General features: G+C 44.1%; 1 protein-coding gene across 5 annotated transcripts in view; it reads right to left on the minus strand.

The window, feature by feature from the left end:
- ACACB (acetyl-CoA carboxylase beta) overlaps positions 1-24788 on the minus strand; it is a 131335-nt gene that overhangs the window by 22375 nt on the left and 84172 nt on the right. For all 5 annotated transcript variants that reach the window (XM_072802917.1, XM_072802918.1, XM_072802919.1 and 2 more), the window contains 13 exons: positions 21947-22060; positions 21676-21789; positions 21033-21122; positions 18178-18296; positions 14535-14672; positions 13432-13531; positions 13235-13342; positions 9459-9515; positions 8972-9013; positions 7775-7990; positions 6000-6155; positions 4953-5156; positions 3921-4076 (listed from right to left, as the gene is read on the minus strand). In XM_072802917.1, the coding sequence (XP_072659018.1) occupies positions 3921-4076; positions 4953-5156; positions 6000-6155; positions 7775-7990; positions 8972-9013; positions 9459-9515; positions 13235-13342; positions 13432-13531; positions 14535-14672; positions 18178-18296; positions 21033-21122; positions 21676-21789; positions 21947-22060 (1614 nt within the window). The remainder of the gene's footprint in view (positions 1-3920; positions 4077-4952; positions 5157-5999; positions 6156-7774; positions 7991-8971; positions 9014-9458; positions 9516-13234; positions 13343-13431; positions 13532-14534; positions 14673-18177; positions 18297-21032; positions 21123-21675; positions 21790-21946; positions 22061-24788) is intronic.

Consider the following 24788-nt stretch of genomic DNA (forward strand, 5'->3'; position numbering starts at 1 on the left):
CACACCTTTCTACACCTTGCCCCTTTGGCTCCTCCGTATGTTTGAGAGATTTGTACATATTGAGAAATTTAACTCTAGTTCATTTTCTCTGCTATTCAGTTTCCATCGTATGAACAGATCACAGCTTACTTATTCATAACACTTTTTAAGGAACATTTTTTAAAAAGATTTTATTTATTTATTCATGAGAGACACAGATTGAGAGAGAGAGAGAGGCACAGACACAGGCAGAGGGAGAAGCAGGTTCCATGCAAGGAGCCCGATGTGGGACTCGATTCCAGGACTCCAGGATCACACCCTGGGCCGAAGGCAGCGCTAAACTGCTGAGCCACCCAGGCTGCCCTTTCAAGGAACATTTAAGCTGCTTCCAATACTACACTACTAATGATAAGGCTGTAATGAGCACTTTAAAAAAATTTATTTATTTATTTATTTATTTGAGAGAGAGAGAGAAAGAGCAGGGGGAGGGCAGAGTTGGACAGATTCCATGCTGAACAGGGAGCCTGATGGGCTCCATCCCAGGACCCTGAGATCATAACCTGAGCTAAAGTCAGGTATTTAACCAACTGAGCCACCAGATGCCCCTGTAATGAACATTCTGATGGTTCCTTCTTATAAACAGATGAGAGTCTCACCAGGTGAGTACCTAGGAGCAGACTCACTGGGTCAGAGGGTTTGTGAAGCTTCAAGTTTACTCAGTATTATCAAATTGCTCTCTCATTTTTCAAAACCCTTTACAGTCTAAGTAAGAAGATGTAAGAACTGCTTTGCTCCATATACTTGCCAATACTTAGTTTTGTCAAATATTTTAATGTTTATCCATCTGCTGGATATGAAATTGTATTGTGGTATTGACCTGTACTTCACTGATTATTGTAAGGTGAGAACCTTTGAATATGTTTTTTGACCATGTAAGTTTCTTTTTTTGCTAATTTCCTGCTGTTGATAACTCCTGCCCATATTTTTTATACCTTTGTGTTTTTTTTGTTTTTTTTTTTTTCTAATTGATTTATTAGTGCTCTTTAGATAATCTAGTTGTAATCCCTTTCTGGTAATAGGCATTGATACAGATTCTCCCTATCCGGGGCTCATCTTTCCTTATTTACATAAAGATCTTCAAAATTTTAATAGAGTCAAGTTTATGGGTCTTTTCCTATACAGTTAAGCTTTTAATTGACTCCAAGTGACTTTAATCCTCTTGAAGCTTATTTCTGTATACTAGATAAGGCAGAAATCAAAATTTATTTTTTCCAATGATATAAGTCCTCCTTTACCTACAGGAGATATGCACCAAGACATCCAGTAGATGCCTGAAACCTCTGACAATACAGAACCCTATACATACTATGGGTTTTTTTTCTATACATACATAACTATGATAAAGTTTAATTTATAAATTAGGCATAGTAGCATTTATAACAATAATAAAAGAACAATTATAACAATACACCACAATAAAAGTTAACATGGTCTTTCTCTCAAACTATAATAAATTCACCCTTCTTCCTGTGATAATGTGCAATGACAAAATGCCTACATGATGAGATAAAGTGAAGGGCATGATGTAGGCATTGTGACACAGCATTAGGCTAACACTGAACTTCTGAACATACATCAGGAGGAGGATCATCTGCTTCTAGATTGCAGATGGGCACAGGTAACTAAAACTATGGAAAGTGAAGCCATGGATAAGAGGGAACCACCACACCGTTTAGTGAAGTTTATTCGCAATTCATAATCCCACCTTTACATTCTATAAAGGCTCTGTTTATGAGTGGGTCTGATTTTAGGCTCTATACTGTTCTACAGGTCTATTTATCTAGCTCTCTTACAACAATACAATGTAGGGAATACTGCTACTTTAAAACAAGTAATGACATTGGCTAAAATGAGTCTTTTTGACTGTTCTTTTTCAATATTGTTTTTGTTATTCATAAGCTTTTGCTTTTCCATATGAATTTTTAAGTTTCACAACAAATTTTTGGAATTATATGGAATGTATTAATTTGGACAGAACTAATATCTTTACAATATTGAATTTTCCCATCAATGGGCAATATATACCCCTCCATTGGGCATAATATACCCCTCCATTTATTTAGGCTTAAAGTGTCTCAATAGGGTTTTCAAATTTCCTCCATAAAGGTTCTGTATGTTTTTTATTTATTCACATGTAACCTTGTAGCTTATCTTACTTTTTTCCAACTACATTTTACTATTACTGCTGGTCTATGAGAATGCAGTTAAGTTTTGTATACTGATCTTGTATCTAGCAATCCTGATTTATTATTTCATTGGTTCTAAAGAGTTTTTAATTTCTTATATAGACATTTATATCATCTGCAAAAACACCATTTTGCTTTTTTTCTCTTGCATTTCAGTCTTTACACTTATTTCTTTTTCTTATCCTATTGCATTGGCCAGAAACTTCAGTAAAAAAAATGTTAATAGATATGATAATAATGGATATCTCTGTCCTGTATCTGTCTTTCTAACATTTCACCATTAGGTACTATTGACTTTAGATTAATATCTTTTATCAAGATAAATTCCCTTCTATTCTTAGTTTACTAAAAGTTTTTACTATAAACAGATATGATCTTCTCAAATACTTTTTTGCATCCATTAAAAAATTTTAATTTTTTCTTAATCTATTAGTATGGTAAGGTACTTTAATAGACTTCTTAATACCAAATCATATAAGCTGCTACAGGATAAATCTTAGTCCAATTTAAAGAAAATCATTACTGGATTTCATTTACTAATATTTTATTTATGACTTTTATGTTCATGTTCATGTTCATAAATGAGACAACCAATTTTCCTTCTCCTAATATTCTAATCTTAATACATATTAAGCTAGTAATAACCTGATAAAATGAGTGAAGCAGCATTTCCCTTGTTTTTTTCTACTCTCTAAACAATTTGTATACAAAGGGAATTAGCCTATGCCTGAAGGGAACTGACGCCTTCCTGTCTACAGGGTAAGGTCCTTGGTCATGGGTTCATGAACATCATTTATAAGGCAATGGAAGGGATGTAAACAGATATCCATGGCACCAATGCTAGCCTGTTCAGTCTCCTTGGAAGGCCCTACTACATTAAAAAAAAAAAAAGGGCATAGTAACAACACTTCAAGGAAACACTAAAATGTTACTGTAGTCATCAATGGTGAATAGATTACATAAGTGTGGAATTTTATGCTGATTCCTATTTTTCTATATTTTCTAATGTATACTTTAATCAGAAAAACACAAGACATTATTTTTTAAAAGTAGACTAAAAATTCCTCAAAGGCAATGAGTGATTGCCTCTTCCTCATGGGTTACTTACCCTTAGAATAGTGCCTGGGAGGTGGCAGGAACTTAATAAATGAACATTAAAAAGACCAGAGGAAAGGGTGCCTGGGTGGGTCAGTCAGTTAAGTGTCCAACTCTTTATTTTGGCTCAGGTCATGATCTCAGAGTCGTGAGATCGAGCCCCACATCTGGCACTGCACTCAGCACAAAGTCTGCTTGAGGTTCTGTCTCTGCCCCTCCCCAAGCTCACATGCTCTCTCGCTCTCTCTATGAAATAAATAAATAAATCTTAAAAAAAAAAAAAAGGCCAGAAAGAAACACATAAAAATATCAATGTGTCTTTAAGACATGGAACTATGAGTCACTTTTTTCTTTTTTTCCATGCTCCTTTACTTTCCAAAGTTTCTATATTATATTACTTTTTATCACTGGGAGGAAAGTAGGTTCATTTTAGAAAAAAATACTAGGAAGGCATTCCCAATATTGATTTCTTTTTCTTCATGAAGACTTCGTTCTTCAGACTGAGGTCTTCAGAAGAGGAACTAAGGGCAGGGAGTGTGGGGCTGGTAGAGTCCCTGAGGGGGACCCAGGGTGGTGCCACAGCAAAGCTGTAGGACTTGCCTGCCTGAACATCTCGGGGAAGTCGTAGACATAGGTGGTGCCCAGGGACTGGGCCTGGAATCGCTTGGCCTGAAGCAGATCCTTGGTGACATAGGGAGTGTTGATCAGCATCCCATGCTGGGGTCCCTGTTTATTGCCAAAGGAATGAAACATGATCTGGAAAAAAAGAAAGAAAAACAGAGTGAAGGAAGGAATTTTCAGAGAAGCATAGTCCTGTCCAATTTACTCCTACTCCTCCCTCAATGAAAGTGTGGTGGAAGTAAGGAAAGCATATCACATCACATGACAAAGTAAGTGCCCCAGAGAGCTAATCTTCTTACCTCTGCCACTGTGGACAAGCAGAACAAGAAGGGACAGTGGCAGGTATAGGAGCATAGTTCCAAAAATGTGACCCTCATAGTACTTTTCACACACACAAAACCAAACATGAGGGTACAAAAACTGGTGAGATCTGAATAAAGTCTACATTTGAATTAATAGTACTATACTGTTGCCAATTTCCTGCTTTGGCAAGGTCCTGTGGTTATGCTAAGATGACATCATTGGGAGAAGTTGGGTGAAGGGTACATGAGAACTCTCCACAATATTTTTCCCCTCTGTACTATTTTTCTAACTTCCTGGGAGTCTTTAATAATTTAAAGAGTTATATATTTAAAAATGGAAGTCAATTGGATATTTGATTCAGTTTACAAACATCTGTTCTAAAACCATGGTTGGGGGAAAATACCCATTTTCTTAAGTGAACCAACCTGGGAGTTGCATTACAATCAACCACAGCATTCCACATCTTTTCCCAAACATGGTCCTAAAATGGATTAAATTTGAGATTGATTCTCTTTCCCAGGGGAATGAACAACTGGGATTCAGAAGCTTACATGTTTATTGCAAACTCTGAGGAGCTACCCCAATACAGTATGGCAAGGCAAGACGGACACCAAATATTTCAGTCTGTGTCTTGCTCTCAGGAGCAGACTTGATATGCCTCTGCTTGGATTTGCATCTCTATGGCACTTCCCCTCTCCCCAGCCTTACATTTCCAGATCTGGGGTCAGTGACTTCCTTGTAGAGGCTGATGTCCAGGTAGTAGCCCGACTCATTGGTGATGAACAGGCGGATGGGAACAGCCCTGCCAGTGGTGGTCTGGCGGATGTTGATCTTGACCTCAGCCTGCAGCACGCGGAGTTTCCACAGCCGGCTGCCATAGCGCATAACCATGGAACGCACGGACTCTTCAATCTGCCCCAAATCACAGCAATTCCCATCTCAAGGTTAGTTCCATAAAAAACTTGTAATAAATAATTCTAGCACTGACAATAAGCAAATGATGACATCCACTGAATGCAAAATACCCAGGACATAGTACGTATCCAACAACTATTAGCCAATAATAACCACAGGTGCCATGCTAAGCATGTCAAGAGCATTATCTCATTTCATCCTCATAATTACTCAGAGAGGCTGGCATTTTTATACTCCAGTGACAGATGAGGAAACGGAGGCTGGTAAGCAACAGAGCTAGTATGCCTACATGACATCATCTTTATCTCCACCACGTAGCTCAAGGGTTTGCATTTTTCTCTTCTGGGAACCATGTGGGTTGGTGAAGCTGGGACATCAGCACAGGTCCTCTGCACCCCACAGATGCCAAGCTGATGACCCAGGACTTCTTTCATCCCAGAATCACCAGTATCAACTCTGTCCGCTCATGAAGAACCAGCCATGGAAGAATGGTTCTTTTTCCCTTTTCCTTCCACATACGGTCCCCAAAAAAGCTGGGAATAAGGGACAAAATTTTGTCTTGCAAGACACTTTGGACATTTGTGCCATCCTAAAAGTGGAGCGTGCTGCCTATAGGGTGACCATCAGAACAGGGGTGATCCTAAGGGTGGTGGCAAAAATGTGGTCCTGGAATTAAATGATAGAAGGTTGTCCACCCACAACAATTGAGGCTCAAATACACACATACGTGTCCTGGAACTTAGGTCTCGCATGCAAGGAGACAAGACCCCAAAGCAGCAAGGCACAAAGTGCCATAGGCCCCTGGGAAAGCTGAACCCAGAGCATCCCCAGAGGCAAGACCTTAAGAGGGTCCATGATGACGGTGGGCACGAAGTTCAGGAAGATGTGGTTGCAGTCTGTACGCACGGTAGTGTTGTTGAACGCCACTTCCAGCTCATCCATGGCTTCCAGGAGCAGACGCTCACCCTCGTTCTGCAAGTACTCGAAGGAAGCTTCCTGCCAAAGTCAGGGAGATGGATGCAAGAGCGAGGGGCACAAGGCTGGAAACGGAACCTCACACAGAAGGGAGCAGAAAGCATTGCCCCATCTCCAAAAAGTGTGCCAGGTGAGAAGGGCAGAGCCCTGCCTCTGAAGGTAAAAGCGTGTCAAAGGCTATCCAGCATATTCACCATGTCTTTTATTTTCTGTATTGTGATGCTCTGACAACGAGGCCATACTGACGCTGGAGGGACTACCCCTTCCAGGGTGGCCAACTTCTAGAGATGGTAAATGACTCCCCTCTAGGCATGCTTTTCAAATGCCAACCAGGAAATCCAGAGCACATACCTCCTCTTCTTTGGGCTCTCATATTCCAGGTCACTATCCACCTGCCCTAATCACCCCAGGCCCAGGTATCAGACAACTAGAGACAGCCCCTTGGCTCAAGAACCTACTGAAATTATTTAGATGAGCCAATCCCAAGCCTGCCTATCCTGCCTCACTGGTTGTTCCTTCCCGCAGAAACCACAACACTCTTACACACATTTCCCTTTCTTCCCCTGCCTCCCACCAACCCTGGTGCTTCCCTATACGGTGCCCCACAGTATGATGTGCCCCCTCCTCTTGGGATCTGAGAGTGACAATCTTTTCAGGGGCAACTGTTTCCTGATCTGTTGTCCTTACTGTTCCTGAAAATAACAAAACTTATTAAAATATCTAGTTGAATGAGGTAGCAAAAAAACTGATGTTAGCTTAACATCCACCAGGAGAGGATTCGGAAAACAAAACAAAACAAAACAAAACCCCAAACCATTACATACACAGTACATCCAAGAAAGGACAAAGCATGAGGTAGACCATCTTCATTAATATGGAAGATGAGGTGTACAAGGAACTGACCAGTAAAATCATGTCCAATTGGTTTGTCCACCCTGAGCTCCCATCTGTAGCATTACACCTGCAACTCCTTGTACACAATCATACCTAGAAAGGGTCACCAACAGGGCTGACCCCTGCTGAGTGGTGGGATTCTGGGTCTTTCTCCTGATTTTTAAAGATTTTATTTATTTATTCATGAGACACACACACACACACACACAGAGGCAGAGACATAGGCAGAGGGAGAAGCAGGCTCCCTGTGGGGAGCCCGATGCAAGACTCGATCCTGGACTCTGGGATCATGCCCTGAGCTGAAGGCAGACACACAACCACTGAGCCACCCAGGCATCCCCCTCCTTAATTTTTAAAAGTAGTTTTCAGTATTGTTTGAAAAGTTCACAGTACAATCATAAATCACTTGTCTGAATGCAAGAAACAATGAAAATGAAACATGATAAGCAACTACAAGAAACTCCTTTAATAAACCAGTATCTTTCTACCTTCTCAATTCCCTCTCAAGCAGACAGATCCATGTGACACAAGAAACATCCACGTGTGCTGCCAGCTGGGACACGCAAAGAAGCCACTTTGCTGTCCACTCCCACCATACTCCCCAGACTGGAGCGTCCCAAGGGCATAGCTGTGTGTGCCCAGTGCACCCCGTGATCCCCAGCATAGAGCAGGGGCTCAGTGAAGGGAAAGCCAGCACACAAGTGACAAAGCTCAGATGGAGAAAGAAACAGTCCGTGGCATTTTACCTTTGTAACAAGGTCTGAGTGCCTGATGATGGCGCGGATAAAGAACCTGTGGTCTGTCACTTCTGCACCTTCTTGCACTTTGGCAGCGCCCAGGTAAAGGTGCATCTTGTGGTTGGCACAGGGCACAGCAGTCAGATCAAAGTTGCGCATCCGGCTGAGCTCCAGCTGGAAAGCCAGGGCAGGCTCCAGGTGTCGGTAAATGCGATCTTCTGCAAACTGGCCCAGCCAGAAAGCAAAGACAGACACACAGACAAGACACTGAATTTGACATGGGGGCCAAATGCCTGTTTGGTCCACACCCTGTCTTAGAGAACCCTGGTGTTTGTGGCTTTAGCACTCAGGGAGGTAGCCTTCATCACGTCACCTGTGAACAACCCCAGGGCTCAGAGATCGGGGGTTTGGGAAGGTCCAGAGGGGAGCTGCAAGCACCACCAGTCTTGCATGCTGGCACGAGCTTCTCAGCTCCTGGGTGAGCCTACCTAGTAGCCAGCACCTGCCAGCACAACTGGCCTCTGCTCTGCCACAACACAGAGTAACTCTCGAGAAGTCACTAATCCGAGTTTTATCTATGGAAACTGGTCCCCAAAGCAACAGACAGTGCTAGAGACTGAAGCAGAGAGAAAATGAAGACCCTAACAGAAGGATGGGTCTTAACTAGAAATGAAAGGTTTTAGATAAATTAAGCTACAAGATACTGAAGAGGATGGAGTCTTGAGTCTGTGTTGGGAATAGGCCCACCTGTTCTAAAATAGGGATCAGCAAAGCTTTTCTTAAAGGGCCAGAGAGGGAACGTGTGAGGCTGGTGAGCCACACGGTTGGTCACAGCCACGCCATCTCTGCCACTTGTATGAGAAAGCCGCAGCACACAATAGGAGATCAAGCAGGTGTGGCTGTGTTCCCATCAAACTCTGTTTATAAAAATAGGCAGCCGGCCAGCAAGAACATAAGAAGAAGATGTTGGGAGAGCCATCTGAGGACAAAATGATTCAGATGAGGGAGACACCGGAGTGAAGGCTGAAAGGATGGGAAGCATGGGGTCTGAGCTTCACAGGGAAACATAATCCCAGAGGAAGGCTGGAGACTACACAGAAGTTACATACATGTTCTGGAATACAAGGGTACCTTAAGGACTGGGGACTATTACTCTTCCTGAATATCAAAGAGAGGCAAGAACAGTATCAGTGCTTTATGTCATACCTCGTCTCTTGCTCTGAATGTGAAAAACTTGGGAAATTCTTTCTGTAAAAGAAATCCATACAAAAAAACAATGAAATCAACCAAGACTCATTTAAATACTGATATATTTGTTAGTGAATTTTTCTTAACCATAATCCCATCTGCTTCTAGAATGAATTATTTGGAAAACCTTTTCTTTTTTTATTTTTTAAAAAATATTTTATTTATTTATTTAGAGAGAGAGACAAGCATGAGCAGGGGACGGGCAGAAGAAGAAACAGGCTCCCGCTGATCATGGAGCACAATATGGGGTTCAATCCCAGAACCCCGAGATCATGTTCTGAGCTGAAGGCAGACGCTTAACCAACTGAACCACCCAGGTGCCCCAAAACCTTCTTTTTTAGCAATAGCTCTCTTCCACCCCCATCTACAGAGTAAACATCAAATCAATGGCACTGAGTCTTTAGGAATGTTAAGGACTCACAGATGAACTGAGAATCACACTGACCTCTTGAGCAATCAGGAATGTGATTCTTCGGAGTCCATAATCCACAAGGATGTTTTTCTGCATTAGAAACCAAACACACACAAAAACAACAACAACAAAAAAAAACCACACATAATGGAATAGTATTTAGCAATAAAAAGAAATAGTATTTAGCAATAAAAAGAAAGCAATAAAAAGAAATAAAAAGTAGTAATACTAAGTTCCCACATGGATGAATCTTGAAAACATGATGCTGAGTCAAAGACACCAGTCACAAAAGACCTCATATTGCATGATTCCATTTATATGAAAACATCTAGAATAGGCAGATCCACAAGAGACAGAAGATAGATTCATGGTTGCCTAGGGCGGGGGAGAGGGGGAGGTGTTGTGTTGAGGGAAAATGGGACATGATCGCTAACAGGTTTTCTTTTTGTAGGTGATGATGGTGAACATGTTCTAAAATGTATTTATAATGATGGTTACACACTGTATGAATAGATCAAAAAGCACTGAATTGTACATTTTCAATGGGGAGATGGTATAATATATGAATTTCATTTAATAAAGCTGTTATATTGGAAAATACATAAACATATATACATATATATATATACATTTTTTAGCATTTCATGAAATCTTTAATAAAATTGAGGGAAGGTCACCATTATATTAAAAAAAAAAAAAAGACAAGCTGGGATGGCTTAGCTGGCTCAGTCAGTGGAGCATGCAAATCTTGTTCTTGGGGTTTGTGAGTTTGAGTCCCACACTGGGTGTAGAGATTATCAAAAAATGGAATCTTTAAAAAAAACATGAGTAAAAAAGCACCAAAAAAGTGCACACTATATGACTGTATTTATACAAAATTCGAGAATAGATGAGATTGTGTTGTTAAAACTCAGTAGTGGTCAATTATCTCTGGCAAGAAAGAGAGGAGAACATTCTTTTTTTTTTTTTTTTTTATCTGAATGCGGGTTACACTGGGGAATCCACTATGAAAAATCATCAGGCTATACTTTATGATTTGTACACATTTTCTATAGATTAAACTGCAATAGGAAAATACCCAAGAAAGGTACAAAACTGTTCTTAATTAATCCCTAAACAAAATAAACATTATCATATATCGTCTTATGGGAAAAGAAAAACCCAAAAGACAAAAAAATATGGTTATTGCCTAACTTGTCCATAAAGTTAAGGAAAATTATTAGGGGAAAGAGTAGTCTTAGTGCATTTCAGAAAGATATAAGTAGACAAACAAAATAATACTTAATGGAATATAAGTTGTAAAGAGAACAGGATAAATCACAAAATAAAGGGAGTTTTTATGTGGGAAAACCATCCTGTTAGGGGGAGCCTGAATCATTAGTTCTCAACTAAGGATGTGTGTTGAATGCATGCATGTGTGTGAGATTGCATATGTATGTGAGTGTGTATGTGGGAAAATACATACATAGGTATCTTATTAATGTAAAAGATTTAAAATACTATCTTAATATATAATATTAAAAGTCTTTTCTTTCCTCCAGCAGGTGTATATTCTTTTATGTCTCCTCTCTTTGGTATGTTATATATTATATACTCTTGTACAGAGGCACATATGTTTAATCATTTCTAGCTCATGGATACCCTCCGAGGTTATTTAGAGAGTGACTTCTTCCCCTTTCACAGCCACAGGGAACCCATGGCACAGTCGTCCATGCTGTGAGGGGTCTTCCCTGCCCACACTTTCCCTAGGTAAGTCTGGCATCCCTCCCATTGCTCTCTCCAGGTAAGAAACACCAACCATCATGAGCATTGTTTGATTTGGTTAAATGGTAGGGTGAGCTCCAACAGCTCAAATGTTACCTTATCCATGCCATGGGATGCCAAGTATAAACCCAGTAAGGACATCACCTATGTCAAGAAGACACCGCTGGAGGGAAATATGCCAATATTTCATCTCAGGGCTAGATAGCAGGGCTGTGAGGAGTTTTTTCTCTTTCTCTTTTTAATATTTTATTTAAATATAATTTGCCAACATACAGTATAACATCCAGTGTGGGTTTTGTTTTATTTTGTTTTATTTTTTTTATTTTTAAAGAATATTTTATTTATTTATTCATGAGAGAGAGAGAGAGAGAGAGAGAGAGAGAGAGAGAGACGCAGGCAGAGGGAGAAGCAGGCTCCATGCAGGGAGCCCGACGTGGGACTCGATCCCGGGTCTCCAGGATCAGGCCCTGGGCTGAAGGCGGCGCTAAACCGCTGAGCCACCCGGGCTGCCCAGTGTGGGTTTTGTTTTAAAACCTACTTTTCAGATTTGTCTGAACCTTAAAACATTTTCTACAGTGAACATTATTACATTGTTGATTAATCAAATCAAGTCTAAGTAAATCACAGACAATAATGTCCCTAAGCTTGCAAGGCGTTACCCATGACTCAGCATCACTCACCCCATCTCCTAACCCCAATCACCAGGCCACGTCCTCTGAGGGATGCCAAGTCAGAGGAGGCATCCCTCCCACTTGGCTGATATGGCCAATGCAACAAAGTGCAGGTAAATAGACGAACAACAACTGAAAATGTCCAAGTGTTCTTCAAGTTCAGACCAACTCAGGAGAACTAACAGACAGACGGCATGCCTGGTAGACTTGATTGATTTAGGAGTTAGATATCTCAGCATCCCATTTTACAGAAGGGAAAACTAAGGATTAGAGAAGTAAAGTAACCTGCCCAAGTACCTTCCTGCTGTTTTGACTACCTCCCCTGGTCAAGCTGCTCCACATCTGTTTGCACGTTAAGTCCTTGAGCATATATCACAACTGTCCCTGCTGCCAGGGTGAGAATATATGTTGGCAACAGCCACATGTAATTTCTAAGAACAAGCTCTTCACATAGATGGCTAGCAGTGTAAGCAATTCTTTAAAGGTTTTGAGTTTTCTGCATTATCTCAACAAAAACATTCCCTCCAAACTCTTCACTGAATGTGTCCTCCAAGTGGCATATACACTGCCTTATTTCATCATTCATTGCACAGGCAAAGTGGGTGTACAGTTGACCCTTGAACAATGTGAGGATTAGGGGTGCCCACCTCCTGCACAGCTAAAAATCCATGTATAACTTTTGACTCCCCAAGAACTTAACTATGAATATTCTACCATTGACCAGAAACCTTACCAGTAACATGAACAGTCAATGCTTTTTGCATTTTATATGTTTATACACCATAGTCTTACAATAAAGGAAGCCAATAAAAATGAAGTATTAAGAAAATTACAAGGAAGAGAAAATACACTTACAGGACTATACTGTATTTGTCAGGAAAAAGTCTGCATATGAGTGCACCTGCATAGTTTAAACCATTTGTTCAAGGGTCAATTGTGTATGTGTATTTTTTTTTTTTAGAGATATAATGGTAGAGGCGGGGAGAGGCAGAGAAGAGGGAGAATCTTAGGCAGGTTCCACATCCAGCCCAGAGCCCAGTGCAGAGCTCTATCTCACCACCCTGAGATCATGACTTGAGCCGAAATCAAGACTCATATGCTCAACCTAGTCACTCAGGCACTCCTATACTTTGTCTTTTTAATTGTTACAACACTTGGGAAGAAAGAAATGTTGCCCCTGTATTACTGGGGGAGAAGCTAAGGCTCTACCGAGTTCAGCCACTTCCGCCCAAGGTTACCAGCTCCAAGGAATAGGGGAGACCAGGTCTGTGGCTCTGAAGTACACAGCAGGACTTAGGCACATGTGACACCTCTCCATCACAAGCCCCTCCTTCCTCCTTCAGTGACTCAGGACCAGAGGCATGCCCGGCATACCTTGGACTGCACAAATGTCCGGAAAATTGGAACCAGCAGCTCGTCTTCCAGGTGATCCGCGTACTGGAGGGCCACATTCAGGATGTGAATGGGCTCTTCTCGGAGGTTCTGGGAGAGCAAAACAAAGGCAGGTGGTGGAAGGACTCAGGGGCCCCAGCCTGTACCCTCCTCAGCATGCTCCCTGCTCTGACACTGACCTTGCTGTCTTCTTCAGAGTATAGGGAAGTACAGGCCTTGCTGAAGAGGGGAGCTTCCCTGGGCACATTGGCAAAGCAGGAGATGACTTCGTCAAAGTTCCTAGGGGCGCAGGGTGGAGAGGCAGGGATGAGGGGCTACTGCCCCGTGATGTCAAAGGTTAAGATTTATCTCCAGGCACATGGGAGACTTGGGTCTTCCCTCCTTCCCACCCACTGCTCTACAAGCTCATCTGATGCAGAGCTCACATGGTTCCTGACCAGGTCCAAGGCACTGCCTATGGGGTCTTTCCCAAAAGGGAAGAGGGAACCTATGTGATCTGAGATCATGAATAAAAGAAAGGGCGTCCAGCATGCTGGGGCATCAGCTGGACTCCCCCTGTTTCAGGCTGGGAGACCCTCACACCTCACCAACCCCAAATCAGCTAAGGCTGTTGTGAAGTTACAACAAGAGAATCCAAGCATGATGCACAGAGGAATAGGTTGGGGCAAAGGCCAGTAATGACAGGACTAATCACTGACATTGATTGACCATGTCATTTTTACTTTAACTACACTTTATTGTTGTTATTATTATTTTTTAAGTAGGCTCCTCACCCACCCAATGTGGGGCTTGAACCCATAATCCTGAGGTCAAGAATTGCCAACCAAGCACCCCTCCCTTCTTAAACTATACTTTGTTTTTTAAAAATCTTTTAAAAGATTTTATTTATTTGAGAGAGAGCAAGTGAGTGCACAAGCAGGAGCCCAGAACAGGGAGCCCTGTGTGACGGGGCTCAATCCCAGGACCTCCAGAATCATGACCTGAGCCAATGCAGACACTTAACCAACTGAGCCACCCAGGTGCCCCAACTATATTTTAAATACAATATTTAATATATACTATCTCATTTAATTTTCCCAGTGATCCTATAAAGTAGATCCTTCTCTTATCCCCATCATAAAGATGGGAAAACAAAGGCACAGAGAGGTAAAATAATTTTCTCAAAGTCTCAGTGTGGAAGTGCACAGTCAGACAGTCTACACAAATGAACAAGTGGGGGCCAGGGAAAACCTGCTTGGCCCCTCTGCTCAGGGTGTCTGAGAGACTGAGCCATTCTGGGTACCTTGTGAAGTCCTCAAATCTCCTGAAGGCGACCATGGCCCCCATCCGCTGGCACAGTGGGGAGAAGCCGCTGTCCATGAAGAGCTCGGTGCTGTGCCTGAGCAGGTCGGGGTTGGTGATGCTGATGGGCACAGCCATCCTATGGGGGGACCAGAAGAGGGGAACAAAGGAGCTACTTGAAGCTCTGGCCCCAAGCACTTGTTCCTGCCCTGGAAGTTTCAGTGAGCCAGACTAGCATTAGAGGCCTCCCCTTTAAGCAGGGCTTAAAATTTGGAGATGGAGGGGACTGGGATCTGGGGCTAAGAGTCTTGTCTGATTACTCAGGCCCTGGAACAGACTAGGAGTTCAGCAAGTGAGGGATGAATTAATGAATGAATGATGCATACATGCATGCACACAGACAAGTCCAGCCTCAACATGGTCCCAGGGAAATCCAAGATCAGGAACTTGACCTTAGAGAATGAACACAGTGCCAATTTCTCCTGGACAGCCCAGCCCTGGGTGGCTGGTGAAAAGGCAGACTTGGTTCTAGAGAGACATGCCAGGCCTCTGATCCTCCAGTGCCTCTGCCTCCATCAAACCTGTCCTTGGGACAGGGTCAGAAACCAAAACTGGCCCCTCAGCCAGCAGCTCATCGGAGTTTAGCTGGTCCCTGCCTCCCAGGACTAGCTATTCACCAGCAGCAAGCACAAATGGATCCTCCAGAGCAATGACAATTGCGCCCTGGAGTCAAGTGAAGAAGGGAATGTTTATTAGATGGGGTACAGAAAAGTCAAAAGAGCAGGCCTGGGGCTACCCTCCTGAAAAGGCAACTTGCCTCCAAGGCTACCCTTTGGCTGATATCTGAGAACTTGGGGAGGAGGAGTCCCACCATTCCCTAAATGATAAGAGGCTCACTTTGCCCAAATTGTTTGTACCATGTGGTTTGTGCCAACCACCTACTTTCCTTCTGGGGTCTGGGATTTGGGTACATGCTTGGCTGAGGACATCCACATGACCAGTTCCCCACAAAAATCCTGGGTGCTGAGTCTCTAACCAGATGCTGGACAGCACTGCACACAGGTCATCGTAGCTCACTGTCAGGGGGATGAAGTACATCCTATGTGACTCCCTTGGGGAGGACTCTTGAAAGCTTGTACCAGAGGATACCCCATGACCCTTTTCCTCTTGCTGACTGTGCTTTGTTTCATGTCCTTTCACTGTGACAAGTCACAGACAGGAGCATGATATATACTACTTAGCCCTGTAAACCTTCTTAGCAAATCCTCAAATCTGCTCTTGGGAGACCCCTGACCCAGGTGGGCGGTGGCCTCTATGCCTTCCTGTCGGGTACCCCTGAAATCACCATCCAGGCCCCCTGCTCCTGGACAGCTAAATGCAGAGTAGCAAACTGGCATGGCAGCAGAAGCTGAATTCAGCCCATGGACTGACTGTAGTCACTGCAGCATTTTTAATTCTCATACATTAATTACCTTATCACAGTGAAAAGTTGAAGAATTTCATTTTTTAAAAGATTTTATTTATTTATTTATTTGGGAGAGAGAGAGAGAGAGATCACAGAGGCAAAGGGAATAGCAGAGTCATCACTGAGTAGGGAGCCTGACATGGGGCTCGATCCCAGGACCCTGTGATCATGACCTGAGCTAAGACAGACACTTAACTAAGTCACCTAGGCGCCCCTCATTTTTTTAAAGTCTGGATGTCCTGCTTCTCTTGTGGAGGGGAAAAAGGGAGAGATTTGGTCTAGCTGGACCATGTTCCTGGAGCTAGAACAGCAGCCCCTCAGGTAGGGCCATACTCTCCAGGTCTTACCTCCTGGCCAGGCTCACAGAACTCTGGGTCTGCCCCTAAGTCCTGGCTGTGCCCTGCATGAAGCTCTGCTGGCCTCTGGTCTGACCTCCCCATCCTGGTCCTCCGAACTAATTCACCGTGTGTCTGGTTCTACAGCCAGGCCCTCCTGGGAGGTGGGACTTTACTCGCCATAGCCCTTCCCAGAGGCCCTGAAGAGCGGGGTTAGGGGCAGCTGCAGGCAGGGTCTACTCTGAAGACCCAGGCCTAGAGGAAGATTCTGGAGCTCCCAGCCAATAGCCACAGCAAGGACCTGAGACTGTCAGGGAATCCCACCAGGGCCCTCGGTGTCTGTGTTGGTCAAAATGGGACCCTGTGCCCACACTGACGGTCCCAACAAGTAACCCAAATATGTGTACAGGTTCCATCTAAGAAACGAGTTGTGACTGACCCACAGCATTTAGGAGAACCACCTTCTATCCTAACTGGGTTGAACTGCTAAGACAACAAAATAAAAAAAAATAAAAATAAATATAAAAAAAACCAGAATGCCTCCTCACGGGCAGTTTCAAAAGCCCTTACACCACACCTCCCACAGTTCCCAAATGATTCCAGGGCCACAAACACTTTGTTTCCTTTTCTCTCAAATGGACAAAATATCATGCTCTCTCTCTTTTTTAAATAAGAGTAAAAATAAATGATAAATACAAAAGGAGGTGCCTCATTGAGAAGCACTTCTTTTCTTCATCCATAGCCAAACAACACCCTTCTTCTTAAAAGCAACAGACAGAAAAACATATGCTTTCAAACCCCCAAGAGATCCTAATATTCCCCGCTTCAAGAAATCATGAATCCTGTTGCCCATAGAGACACAAGATCTGATTAATTCACGGCCCAAATCATGATGAAACTGTTCTAGCCACAAGCCAGGCCTGTGGGGACCCCCAGGAGAACTGGACCCAGAGGCATGGGGGAGAGGGAAAGGGAATGCTCCAGATCTCAAGGAGACATGTTTACTTTAGCTGAAGGTAACTCACTCTACCTGACCAGGATGGTACTTCGGGTCCTGAAATAAGATGCATTAAGAAAACACACACACTAGTGTGTCCCCAAATGAGAACTTCATGGGGATCCAGAGGATCTGTAGGTGCTGCAGGGGGTACTCTGACAGGAGAGGCACATGGCTCAAATCCCTACTACCCCATATGAATGAGCAGCTGGGCTTGTGCCAAGGGAAGATGTCAAATGGAGATGAAAACACATTTTTGGCCAACAGATGGTGAGGACTGAATGAAACAGTATGGAAAGCTTAGCATGGTGCCTGACCAACAGCATGCCATCAGGCAGTACCAACACAGTAATAATCATCCCAGGGGTCCCTAATGTTCACCAACAACTTTCCACATGTCAGGCACTGCCCTAAATGCCACATGCTTCTTGTCACATTTATTCTTCATAATGGTTTAGGAAAGAACTGTTGAATAGAACTTTCTGTGGTGACGGAATGTTCTAGAACTGCAATATCCAATATGGCAGCCACAAACCACATGTGGCTGTTGAGCACTTTAAGTGTTGCTGGTACGACTAAGGAAAAATTAAAAATTTAATTTCACTCGTTTTAATTTAAAGAGGCATATATGGGTAGTGGTTACTATACTGGGCAGTGCAGGTGGATGGGGTAGACACTGGATTATCTCTACAGATGAGAGAACGGAGATGCAGGGAGATCCCACAGGGGAGAAGTGGTATCCCTGATGTCTCCCCAGACATACTCGCTGGGTCCCACCAGAGGCAGGACCTACACTGGTCAGGAAGAAAAACACACATGCCACACCAGGGTGTGGACCATCCCATACCTGTTTGGGTGGGAAGAGGGCAGCATGAACTGGAATTCCACCACACAGGTGCCGTCCGGGAGCTGTCGGTGCTGCAAGCTGTTTAACTCATAGGCAATGTAGCCCCTCCGCACATAAACCTAATGAAGCAGAAGCCGCAGAAGACATTCTCTCAGAGGGCGTTGCAGAGTGTCTTCAAAACCTGACAAAACTCAGGCTGGAGGGATACCATAATGATCTCTAAGTGTTCTCCAAGCAGTAGCAAGGAACAAATCTGCTCACGTGTTACAATGTTACTGTCATCACAAAGGGCTAGAGAGTAAATGTTTTAGGCTTTGCAAGATATGGGTTCTCTATCACAACTATTATTCAATTCCGTTGTTGCAGCCTGGAAGCAGCCAAGGACAGTATGTAAATAAATGGGCATGGCTGTGTTCCAATAAAACTTTATTAACAAAAACAAGCAGTGGGCCAGATGCGGCCCGCAGGCTACAGTCTGTCGACACCTGCTCTAGAGTAACCCGTCGTCCAACAGAAATGTAACATAGCCACATAAGCAATTTTGGTTTTCCATTTTCTAGTAGCCACTTCAGAAAAAGCAACAGGTAAAAATAAGTTTAATAATAGATTTCATTTCATCCCCGATTCCAAACGTAATGTCCTTTCAACATGTAATCAATATAAAATTATTGATGCAGTTGCGATTCTTTCTCCATGCAGAGTCCTTGAAAGCCAGCATGCATTGTATACTTAGAACACAGCTCAACCCAGACCAGCTAGCTGCATTTCAAGTGCTCACTAGCCACATGGAGCCAGTGGCTGGCTGCCCTATTGGACAGCACAGTTCCAGAGGTTAAGACGGTGGGATTTCTTTAATCAAATAGGGAAACTAAGAATTGTATAGCAAGAGTTAACATAGCAGGCCTAACCACTATTCTTCAAAGACCTTTGGCTGGCCTCCAGGAACTTGAATTTGGCAGGGTTCCCACTATTCCCTGGTAAGAATGGTTCGTGGCACCTGAGCTGTATAAAGAGTGGATTTATGTTGAACCTGTACTTTCTTTCTAGGAGTTCAGAATTGTGTCACAAACTAGGACCAGTCCCCAGTAAAACCCCTGGGAGTTGAGTCTCTGAGCCTCATTCCAAACATGTTGTCATAACTTATTGTTCGAGGAATTGAAAGTGCCTACAGGACCACTGGAAGCTCACATCTGGTTTCCTTTGGATGTTGCCCCATGCACTTTGTCCCTCTGCTGATTGTGCTTTGCGTCCTTTCATTCTAGCAAGTCACAGCCATAACCATAACCATCTGCTGAGTCCTGTGAGTCTTCCCCGTGAATCATCGGACTTGGGCTGGTCCTGGGGACATCCGCACATTTAGAGCAGGAACAAAACTCTACACATCTAAGAGACCGAGTGAAAATGTCATGTTCACAATGCTCAATTGAGTCATGGAGAAAAGGTTGGATTATGTTCAATAAGCCTGTTGAACAAAGGGACAGGATGTTCAAAGAGCTCTGGAAAATTCTCAAAGAGGAAAAAAAAAAAAACCCAAAAACAAAACAGGATTTGGCACTCCAAAAAGCAAAGAAGGTAGGCTGATGCTTTCTTTCCACTTGACACAGGATCCCCTCAAATAGGACAGGCACTTGGATAGTGAGCAGCAATAGTGTTCACATCAAATGCTAGTGCTCATTTATCTTCAAATAACCCTGTGAGGTAGGCATTACCGCCCCTGCTGTGGCATGAGAATCTAAAGGTCCAGAGAAGGCAGGCAACTGCCCAGAGGTCATATAGCTCGTAACCTCGCATAGGTTGCTCCCACTGACGGGAAACTCTTTGCTTCTTCCCTTCCCACCAATTCTGACTCGCTCTTCCGATGCTTGCTTTCGTATCACTTTCTCATCCAAGTCTGGGCTGACCCTCCCGGTAAGGTTAAATCCTGCTGTCCGATTCTCAGCTTGATGGCTGTGTTCCCACTGCAGCCCTAACATATGTGCAATGAAGGAAATATTTAGTGTGTGTCTTTCCCCAGCCAGAGAGAAGCTCCATGAGGACAGAGACTATGGCTGTTTCCTGCTGTGTCCCCAGTGTCTGGCACACAGTGGGTCTCGATATAGTTGAACATTGGAAAGAGCAGGGGGTGGGAGAGGGGGAGGCACTTATAAGCACTACTGGGTCTCACTGTTGGAAGCAGAGATCTGAAAAGGATTCTTTGAGGTGAAATCAGGGAGGAGGTAAAGACTGCAGGCCCAAGAGACTCTAGGGCTGTTACATGCTCACAAACCCAAAATGGTCTCCATGGAGACCCAGCCAAGCTTCCAGCACCAGGATGGGGGGCCCACAAGGTCTACAAAGGTGGAAGAAGAGGGAGTGGGGGCCACAAGGAACTGAGACTCCAAGATCAGAGGTTTTTGCTGCTGGTCACTCCCTTCTCTGTCCTATCACCAGGGAAGGCACCTTAAATTGTCACCTAGACTCCCTCCAGCTCTTGCAGTTTGAAGCAGATGAGTCTTCCAAAGAAAGTTATCTAATGCAGTGAGTCAGAGTTTGCATGAGGTGCCTCAGCTCTTAGTGGTGGGTATTTAGGTGTGCCCTGCCGAGATGAGGCCAGGATGGCACAGGAGAGAACAAGGATTACCAGCAAGGACTCCAGATTGAGACCTAGTGTGAATGGTGGTCCTGCCACTCCCCAGCTCTGAAACCATCTCTCCCAGCTTCACTTCCCTTTCCTGGAAGCTGGGTATAGTAACAGTACCTGCCCTGTAGAGAGAAGGACAAGATCCCATGCTCAAGGCATGTGGCTGGTGGGCAGTGGCTGCTGGAACCGGCATGTTCAGTGCAGATGCTGTTCCTGGGCCCCCCCTCCTACTTACCTCCAAAGATGCCATACAGACAACTTTGTTGGTGTGGTAGAAGAAAGTGGGCAGGACGTCAAATATGGTCGTTTCTGAGAGTATTAATTTCTGCGGGATGGGAAGGGGCAAAAAAAGGGAAACGTTACCAAGTTTTAATCAAGGGTCAGATGAGCAGAATGGGGGTAGCAGGGAGGGGAACCCCGCACTGGTGTCATCAACAAAATTCTGCCAGCATTCCAGGCCATAGATCGGAAAGTGGAAACAGTTTGGGGACGACTGCCCCTAAGGCTCCCCATTCCAAATGCGGAGAGGAGGTACCTGGAGATTGCAAATGATCCAAAATTGGGGGATGAGGGGAGCCCAAAAGATGAAGCCATGCCTCAGCCATGTGAGTGTTCATGGTTTCCAGTAACTCCATTAAAATTGTACGTTGTGGGGAGCCTTGCAGCCTGATGCTCCATCCACCCTGTGGGACTGAACCTCTCCCAAAGGCTCCCCGAGGCCCCATCGGGTGGCCCTGGCCACAGTGGACTAAACTGCTGGTATTTGCAATTGTGCCCGGAACCCAGTGCTGCCCCACTGAGGGTGTGGGGAGCCCATGTATCTGAGGCCCCACCTGGTAAACAGTGTGTGCTCTGTGAATAGAAGGAGGTGGCCTCACCTTGAGGTTTTCTGGGCAGAACTGGTGGCCGTACATGTCGATGGCAGACAGGAAAATGGACTCTACCTGGTTGTGCCTCAGCTCATAGGACGGGAGGTGGGAGGCAATCAGGACCTGCGGGAGAGGGTGGGGAGCAGAGGGGCTGGGGAAACCAACCCTTCAGGGGAGAAGCCTAGGGCCAGGCCCTGGGGTCGGATGCGGGATGGCAACAGAAGGGCTATGCACCATGAGGGACACGGGTGGCGAGAAGGACAGCACCCCACGACTCTACCTGTCTGGCTCTGAGGGCCACCTTGCAATGCTCGCTTTTGCTCAGCTGAGTGAGCTCGTTGAGGATGGAGGTCAGCTCTTCAGACAGGGAAGGGTCTGGGCCACAGAGCTCATCCTTTGGGGGACAAAGACAGAATCCAAATGGCTTCCCTCCGCCAGAAGGAAACAAGCCAGCACTCACCCTCACCTGGGGGGGGGGGGTGCAGCTACCCCAAGTCAGACAGCTGCTCAGCTCTCTGAGCATCCCTAGCACAGCCTAATCATACATAATCATACATCTGCCATGTGTCCCCCATTCATCCACCTGCTAACACACTCTAAACACCCACTCAGACAAAAAATACAACTCCATCTCTACCTACATCACTATTAGTAGCCACCCAATATTAGGTACTTAATATGTGCCAGGCAAGCAACTCTACCTTTACATTCATTTCCCCAAACTCTCCCACCCCTCTGAGGAGTTACAATATGATTCCCATTTTACAGATGAGGAAACTGAGACTCAGAAGTAGTGTGCCATCAAGCATAGGCAAAGCAGAGCCACATCCAAACCCAAGTCTATTCTGTCCCCAAGGCTTCTCTTTCCTCAATACATTGCTGCTTGACTTAAGGGGTTTCAGAGAAGAGGGATGAGGGGAAATAGAGCCAGGTAAAAAGAGTAAGGTTCACACAGGATGCTCTAATGAGGGTTTGATAAGCCACCCTCTAGGAGCAGCATTCTGGAGAGCTCAAGGGCAGCTTCTTACAGGAAGGAGGATCTGGAGTTGCAGAAAAAGTAGAGGAACAGCGGATCCCATTGGCATCCCTCATACTTCTGAATAAGAGGCCTTTTTGCCAGACACCAGGGCTGTGTGCACCTGGTCTGTGCATATCCTCCTTGTGCCCTATATGCAAGAAGGGCTTGGGAATGGCTCAGAGCAGGTGCTCCTTAATACCCATTGAAGACAGAACAATGACGGCTGGAAATCTGAACACTCCAGCAACACACCTCCACCCTGCCCCAGCCCAGACTGCTCTCCATGAAATCACCAGATTGGTGGGGCCATCGGTCCTTTCTTCTACACCTGCCTCTGCATTTCCCTAATTAGAATAAACCTGCTCTGTTTTTATGATCAGAACATCCATAATGCATTAATATTTCACATTTGTACACAAACACACAAGCATGTGGGTGCTGAAGAAATCACGTAGATTACTCTAAACTTTCTCTCCCTCCCCTGCTGTGATTTGCTTTAGAAACCAAGTCCCCTTAAAGACTCAAAGAAGTTCTTTTGAGACTCAAAAAAAATTTCATTTCAAAGTGAATATTCAATTAACAAGTCTTTTCAGAGAGTCTTCCAAATACCATCAAATGCAAAGAACTCACCATTTTCAACAAATGGAACCAAGAGAGCCAAAAGAATAGTGGATCTCGCACACAACATTCCCCAAACTGCACTTGATACAATATTTTCAGCCGCCTTCGCTGAGAATCCCCAAACAAGTGTCCTCATTCTCTGATCTGGGGGCCACTCCACTCTGTCTTCCAGTATACATAACTTTTAGCACCTTCATGCCCAGAAGAGAGTCAGTATGTGCACAAAGATTAATGAACACCAGGATAATCCACAGATCTCACTCCTGGCCTTTGAATGGCGAGCCAATGGTAACAGGTAACAGGCACACCTTGCTTTACAAACACTCAACTGAAAAAGACTCCATCCAAAGAAGGTATTTTGCAAAGGATTACACTATCTTAGCAATGGCATTCTCCGCAAAGAGTGGACATCTCTTTGGGCATAAGTTCCCAATCCTGGCTGCAAGCTGCAATCACTTGGAAAGCCCTCCCTGCCAATTTAATTTTTAAGGATTTCAAAAACTACACAAGAATCAAGGATCAGTAGGGGCACCCAAGTAGCTCAGTTGGTTGAGCATCTGACCCTTTATTTTGGCTCAGGCCATGATCTCAGGGTCCTGGGATTGAGCCCTGTGTTGGGCTACACTCTCAGCTGGGAGTCTGCTTAAGGATTCTCTCTCTCTCTCTCCCTCTGTCTCTCCACACTCTCTCTAAAATAAATAAATCTTTAAAACAAAATTAAGGATCAGTACATTGAAAACCTCTATACTGATGATCCAGATTCACCAGGTGTTAAATGTTTATTATTATCATACTTGCTTTTTCTCTGGTAAGCATATACACACGCATGCAAGTATGCACACATACATTTTCTTTCTTTGAGAGTCAGTTACAGACACTGCAATCCTTCCCACTAAGATTGTACCTCCTTGAGAAAAAGATCCTCTCTTAGGTAAAAAACCACTAAAAACACCCAAGAAATTAGACATTACACTGATATTATTATATAATATACAACTTATATTTAAGTTTCCAATGGGGGGGGGCTTTCAAAAAATATTAATGCCTGGTCCACATCCCCAGAAAGCTTGATTTAACTGACTAGGGTGGGGCCTGAGCATCTGTTTTTAAAAAGCTCCACTACACTTACCCCAGGAGATTCTCATGTGCAGCTAGGAGTAAGAGATCCTCATATTGCCCTAGATTTCAAAATGATTTTTTACAAAAATATCAGTGTTTTTTTTTTTTTAAGATTTATTTATTCATGAGAGACACAAAGAGAGAGCCAGAGACACAGGCAGAGGGAGAATCAGGCTCCCTCTGGGGAACCCGGTGTAGAACTCGATCCCAGGACCCAGGGATCATGACCTGAGCCAAAGACAGACGCTCAACCACTGAGCCACCCAGACACCCCCAAAATATCACGTTTTTATGAATCCATCTTGTTAGGGTGTTAACTATCCTATAAACCCAGGCCCAAATTTGGCCCACTGCCCATTTTTAT

Source organism: Canis lupus, chromosome 27 (genome assembly GCF_048164855.1).
Source record: "Canis lupus baileyi chromosome 27, mCanLup2.hap1, whole genome shotgun sequence".
Taxonomy (NCBI): Eukaryota; Metazoa; Chordata; class Mammalia; order Carnivora; family Canidae; genus Canis; species Canis lupus.